Consider the following 7,243-nt stretch of genomic DNA (forward strand, 5'->3'; position numbering starts at 1 on the left):
TTGTCAGGCAAGGACAGGGGGTCCAAAGATCCCGAAAATTCACTGGAATCCATTTAGAAGATGACAACTGGAAATGAGAGAGAGACTTGCGAGTTATTGGAAAGTAGTCTAACACAGCGCATGAATTGTCCACTCTCCTGAACACTCATGGAGTAAAACAAGGCCCAGTAATACTGCCAGCCATAACCGGGATACCCGCAGTGTCAGGCAAGGACAGGGGGTCCAAAGATCCCGAAAATTCACTGGAATCCATTTAGAAGATGACAACTGGAAATGAGAGAGAGACTTGCGAGTTATTGGAAAGTAGTCTAACACAGCGCATGAATTGTCCACTCTCCTGAACACTCATGGAGTAAAACAAGGCCCAGTAATACTGCCAGCCATAACCGGGATACCCGCAGGTTAATCACACCTACTTGTGAGGTTACAAAACTGTAAAGCCAAACAGCAGCAGTGGGACGCAGCAGTTCGGTACGGCAGACTTTTGGGAGCTCTACAGCCTCCACACACCTCAGCACAGCACGGCAAACAGACTTGCTTATGCTAAATGACAGAGTCAGGTATCAGAAAGGACTCGGGTACCAATTCAGGTGGCTTCACACAGCTGTTCTGTGGTGTCTAAGATACAGGATGAGAAGATTAATGAGTTTTGTCGGAGGACAGATATAAACCATGTTATGGTATAACTATACTACAGCAAAGCCCAAAATCTACGTGGGCTAATATTCAGACAGAGAACAATTGGAAAAGCTTAAGTTAGAACTAGGAGCAATGCTGGAGAGTGGCAAGAAGAAAGGTGGTAAAGCTCAGGACGCTGAAAGCATTCATAAGAACAAGTAGCAAAGTAGACACGAGCATGCAACACCGAGTCAGAAGAAAAGACCGGCGTGACTTTGCAGGGGACAGACTGCACACTTGCACAGAAGACGTGATGCTGGCTGCTAACATCAGGGGGACAAAGTTACAGCCCAGCTCCTCGCAGCTGACATTATCATAAGACAGAAAGGGCAAGACTTTGAGATGAGGCAAGGAAGCGCTTATATCAATATTGGCTAAAAATGAATTATATTTCCACAAAGAGATAATGGTTGACAAACCTAAAGAGGGAAAGGGAGAAAGGGAAAGGGAAAGGGGCTGGAGCCTACAAGTGTTGAGGCAGAGTAAGACTTGAAGTAGCATCACATCCCCAAAACAGGCTGTAAGCAGACACTACAAGGAAGACACTAGAATCAAAAGATGTGGCACCAACCTATCCTTCTCTATTAGAGTCATTCTAATTCTAAATTTGGCACAGTTTTAAACCTTGAAGCAGAAGATTCAGCATTCGTGTCTACTGGGGCTTACTATGGACATAAATCATCTATATCAACGAAGGAGGAAGCCTGAAATAATTTCACTGGTGATGGCTGATTAATTCTTTCTTTACACCCTTCCCTCTGAAAGGGATAAACAAGTCTCGCTCACAAATGGTTTACTTAGAACTACATAGGACATATTTGGGCAGAGAACGTACCCAACTTCTGAAACTCATTTAAGGAGTTTAGGGAATCATACCCTACAGCTGGAGTTCGAAGTCACTGCCTCCTTATTTCAGCTAAAAACACAGCGACATTTTCTGTTTCACAGCAGCAGATAAACACTGTTCCCACAATCACAAACAGAAACTATAGAAGACGTAATCTTCAGAAATGCTCAGCAAGTTTCACCACTAAAGACTTTGGTGATTACATTCACTTTCTTTAGTTACAGAGACAAAGAGACAAAGCTTCTAGAATGACCCAATTCCAGAGCAATACAGGATCTTTTACATGTTTTAGGGTGGCTGCCAGAAAGAACAAAGTGAAATAGTAATAAAGACATCTGAAAGAAAGGCCCTAAGAATTTGAAGCAGGTGAGAACCCTCCCAAGATGATAAACACATTTTTTTCTACTGCTCTAAATACCAGCAATGCGTCCTTTTCAAAGGTGTCCCCCACCCTGATTCCTAGACAGACAGCAAACCTTACTACAATAAGCAGCAGAATGGTCACGCTACCCAGATGAATAAGGGAAGTTTATTTATAGGTATACTTAACAGGACGAAAACAGCCCTCAAATTTACCTTCAGACACTTTGTACTAGTCTGCAGTGAAGTACAGAGGTGATACTTCTACAGTATTTGCCACTCTCAGCTGGCCTCCTCTTTGCTTGGTACAAATAGACCCTGGGATCAATTCTGGAGCATAAGAAATCCATTTGGGTATTCCCTTCTGGAGGATAACGCGAGCAACAATTAATCTATGAACTTGCTATGCTACTCATTTGCTCTACAGACCAAAAGCATGTGGTTTCAGTGGTGTATACCTCCACATTGCTTTCAAGCTTTGGGCACAGGAGCATTACGATGCAAGACAAGGCTCTGACAAAATAATGGCAGCAACATCGACCAACAAAACGGTCTTAAAGAGAACAAGTATTCTGCACAGATTAATTCAACTCCAAACTATCGGTATGTGGTTGAGACAGATCCACAGGCCTTCCTGCAGACCTCAGAGTCTGCAGCAAGACCACTCCTGATGGGAGTCTGAGCAATCACGGTCCTGTCCACACTCACCAGCCCTGCCTGAATCCCCCCGCAGAACAGCTCACACGTTCTGGCAAACAACCCAGAACTTCTTAGGCTGGACAAAGCTAAGGACTGATGCAGTCAGTCAAGATGGAAGGTCCATGTATTCGAATATCCTGTTCCTATTCACACCAAGAACAGATACCAGGGGAGAGCGTAAGAAACACAACTAACAGGACGTTCCTCTTCAGCGCATCCTCTCAACAAGTGGCAATCAGCTGCCGAAGAACTGCTTCACATGAGTTGCACTGAGACTGTCACTATTAAGAGTCTATAGGTAAATCCTCTCTGAGCCTGCCTCATCCCCCTTTGAACCCATTTATAGTTTGGGCCTCCAAAAATTCCAGTGGCAATACATTCTGCAGCCTATTTAAAAGTATTTTCCTTTTGTTTATTTTAAACCTGCTGCCGCAGAGGTCTGTGACAAGGCAATACAGAGCAGAGGAGTGCTGACTTTTTGATGTATTTATAGAATCTGGAAAGCTGATGGAGTTACACTTGAGGCTGGACCCAAGGAGGTGATGCTGACAAGCAGTTTGAGTGGGAAAGCAAGGAACGTCCCTGCCCAACACTGCAATTCTGTTTCCTTGACAATGGAGTCTTTGCAGTGGCTTTCCACTGCCAGCTGATGAGGATGAAGAGGGCAGCCCTCAGAACAGGAGAGAATGATGCTTTCCAGCTTTGTGGGTTGCTCTGAAGTCCAACTCAACCTGAGGAATTAGAGCAGCCCGACTGCAGCTAGGTAAGAAATGCTACCTCTGTTTGCCCCAGGCGTTCAGATTCATCCAGGCTTTCCGCTGAGCTCCAGAGTGAGTTAAGCTGCCAACTGAACATGCACTTTACTGCTGGGGAAGTCTCGTCATGCTGATGCTGAAATGATGCACCACAAGTCATCACTGTCTTTATTCCAGGACCATCCAAGGTACAGCTCAGTCCCTGGGCTCTGGTCACTGGTCTGCTTGACATCTTTCTCTTTTCCAGCCACACACCTGGCAGGGAGGAGAGTGTGCTGGAAACTTGGCCAAAGAAAGAGGAGGCAGCGTGCTCTTGTTACAGCAGATTCGACTGCTCTACTGGACATTTGGAAACACCTTATTGAGGACTCAATAAGGATGGTTAGCACCATCGTCTCTGGAGTATTCACTAACCAGTATTCATGGGAAGGTCAGGTTCAAGGAGCAAAGTTCCCTGCAAAAGTCTGAAGCAAAGTGCTTCTCAGGTAGCATGCACAAGTTCCCAAAGAAGTGATGGGATGGCTAAGGGTTCTCCCCAAGCAAACAGGACTGGCACAGCACGCAACACTGACTGCCAAATCCAACATGTGCGACAGCCAGACCCGCCCTACCCTTTCTGCTGAAGACAGGCAACACACAGATCTCCTCAGACCCGGAGGGTCAGAGTGAGACGTCTCCGCCAGGACACTCAAATACACCAAGTACTACCTGGGACTGTATCTCACTTATTAGAGAGATCAATGGTGCTGTAACTGCACAGATCTTCCACTGCTCCGTGTCCCTCAGATAACGATTAGCAGTAGAATATGTGGCCTTCCTACAAGAATGAGGAGCTACCACCAAACATTTAATTATAATCAAACAGTAAGAAAAAGTACAGTTACTCACTCGTGTCGAAGGAGTGTCTTAGAAGTCTCTACTGCCCACAGAAGAGCACAGTCACGTACTTACTGCTTCCCTCTAACACAGGAACAGCAACTGCTTGGGTGCCCATCCTAGAATTTTGTTCATGGATGTGGGTTCATATTTTCAAGACTGCTGAAGGCTGAATGATTTATCTTTTTTGCTATTAGAGATCATTTGAAATATGAAAAGCATTAACTATTAACTACAAAAATTAAAACACTTAAATCGACATTCCAGCTAATTCCTACCTACAAGTTCTGTAAGACCTGAGCAGAGCTCTGAAGGAAGTTCTTGGGCTTTTTGCCAAATTTTGAAATAAATAGTAACACCTAACCTAGTATTTCTTGACAAAAGCAGAGTGGTCGATACACAGTTCTATCAATAAAACATTAATAAAATAATATCATGTCCTACCAGCATGGTTTCATTCAACAGTTCTTCATTAACTATACTCTGAGTGACAAATATTGCAAAAGGTACTTTCATTGCCGTGACTTATCTGAGTTTAGCTGGGCAGCTGAGAACTTTCCAGATTCAAGCATTGCAAACATTTACTGTGGATTGGTTAACTCATTTTAAAGCAAACTAATTTATGAAGAATCACCAGTACAGCCAAAATTCTCCAGAAAGGATTTTGTTATTCAGTCGTGGTTTTGGAGAGGCAGCTCTCCGAGCTCCCACCTGGCAGCCCAAACTCAGTCTTCAAAGAGCACAAAGTCCAGTGGTGACATTTGGTACAGTTCTGCTTGCACACAGTACCACATTAGACCATTACTGTCCCATTCTTGGCTAGTGTCTACACCTGATGACAGATACTAGAACAGCTAGGATGTTCCGAATGAAAAAAAAATCTGATGCAGTAATGAGAGAATCCCACTGCTTTACGAGTCAACCACGGTTCAGAAAACACCTTCCAGTAATAAACCTATGTTGTTCATTGAAAAGAAATGGGGAGACGTGACCTATCCCCAAAAAACCCATGAGATAAGAAGATCTACAGCAGAGCAGTCTTCAGAGATCCTGACAAATGCACACGAGGACTCGAAAAGCTGCAAGTCAAAGCTGGACAAACTCAGAAACAGCTATTTCCAGATTACCACTATAGACGATTACTTAAACAACTGACCCAGGGATATGGGCTCTCTGCGACTCGGTGATTTTACAACAGCCTTTAGCAACTCTCTCCAAGTCAACTACAACTACTGCCGATGTCCCTGGTGAAGTTCTTCAGCTTGTGCTTTGCAGGCAGGGCTCAGTCAACAGTTGTCTCTCCTCATCTCCAAATGTATTACCGGTTCTCTCAATCAGAGTGCAAACAGCAGCAGCTATCATCACGTCCTCATGTCCACTTCACGTGTGACTGGAACTGTCTACACAACAGGAACTGGCAGATGAGGAAAAGAAGGGCCTTCCCAGAATACCACCAGCAGCCTCAAGACTCCAGCAATGGTTTTCCAACAGTCCCAAAGCCAGGAGGTACCAAGACCACCGCTAATATTTTCTACAGCAGGAGCCCCAGCTTAGCGTACAGACCTCAAACTTAGTACAGCAGTCACCCAGAATCGAGAAAGCCTGAAAGTGCAAAACAGCACCACGAGCTTCCTGTTAAGTCCTCAAAGGCAGGAACAACCAAACCAGATTTTGCGCTTGCATTCCAGAAACTTCATCTCAGCTTCAAGAAAGAAGGAAGGACAAATTTCAGCTTCCTTGCAAGAGGAAGGACAAATTTCAAAAATCTTACAGAATTGTCTGGAATTAGGCTTACGAGGCAACTCCCTGCAACACTTCAAAGGTACTTGAAAATATTCCTCATATCTCAGCATCATTTGCTTACTACCCCAGCACCTCTGTTCTAGTAGTAAGACAGTAACTCTAAGTAACTCTCTTAGTAACTCTAAGACAACCAACAAGAGCATGCTCATCCATCCGGAACACCATCCTGGCAGCAGTGTGAACCGGCTTGGATACGCTCACTAGTTTTCAGCAAGCCAGGATCCCCCTGGATCCTGCAGGCATAGCAGGCAAACTCTCCGAAGGGGAGTGCTGCGGCCTGGGAACAGGCCATGGCCTCCCTGGTCCCAGAGGTACTCAAAACTCAGCTGGACAAAGCCTTGAACAACATGGTCTCAAGGCAGCTCTGCTGTGAGCAGGTCAGTTGGACTAGAGACCTCCAGAGGTCCCTTCCAACCAAAATTTGTCTGTGGTTCCTTGAATAAACCTTACTACACAGGGAAGAGAGATGATGAGGGCAGCCTCTCAGGGAGAATGTATCTTTGAGGGCAAAACATCCAATTTTCCTTAAGAGCCAAAATACTGGAATCGCAAGGTAAGCGGTCTCCTCAGCCTCGCTGACAGTCCCAGATCCCTCTGCAAGGTGCCTGCCGCCACGTCCCCGAGAAGGCATCGCAGCGCTGGGATGCCTCATTGCACGCGCAGTTGTACAAACTGGCCCCGGGTAACGCCGTGCTGAATAGCCCGATGTCTCACCCAGCCCAGTGACCAACTGCTTTCTCTTCGCGCTGCCGAGGGCTGAGCCAACAGAGCAGGCTTGCGGGAAGCAGCCAGGAGCCCATGGCCAGCAGGACTGGTGAACATGGCCTTAAGCACTGCCCTTTCCCAACCTGTGCTGCCAGCAGAGGAAGAAGTCAACACTTAAAACACAATTCCAGTGAAATCCTGCTAGCACGGCCTTTGCTAAGCTAATTCACTGTCACAGCTATAACCTATTCCACACTTCCCCTGGATTGCTTTCACCATAACTCTTTTGCACTAGAGGCTTCTCCCAGCACAGCCGTGTCCATCAGGGTCACACATCCCAGCATCACTGAACATAAAACGCCTGTAAAATAAATAACACAAGGGTCTTCGCTGCCAAAGTAAGGCTGTGGGCTCAGCCTCAGCACCGTGCTCTGGCTGTCAGAGCTATGGAGGTATCCGGTGTGACTTACTGTCATCTTCCAAAACAAGGGCAGTCCCAGTAAGAGGGATGTAAGCAGGA

At 45.8% G+C, this 7,243-nt stretch overlaps 1 protein-coding gene across 1 annotated transcript in view; it reads right to left on the minus strand.

Moving 5' to 3' along the window:
• The window catches only part of ZMYM3 (zinc finger, MYM-type 3), a gene marked incomplete at its 3' end in the record, with an annotated part of 21,057 nt that extends 21,004 nt beyond the window's left edge, over positions 1-53 (minus strand). Inside the window, 2 exon segments of the mRNA XM_010147482.1 lie at positions 1-2; positions 4-53. The exon segment at positions 1-2 is cut by the window's left edge and continues 825 nt beyond it. Of these exon segments, the coding sequence (XP_010145784.1) occupies positions 1-2; positions 4-53 (52 nt within the window).
• Positions 54-7,243: the final 7,190 nt, after the last annotated feature.

The sequence above is a fragment of the Eurypyga helias genome, unplaced genomic scaffold, assembly GCF_000690775.1.
Source record: "Eurypyga helias isolate BGI_N326 unplaced genomic scaffold, ASM69077v1 scaffold792, whole genome shotgun sequence".
Classification (NCBI taxonomy): Eukaryota; Metazoa; Chordata; class Aves; order Eurypygiformes; family Eurypygidae; genus Eurypyga; species Eurypyga helias.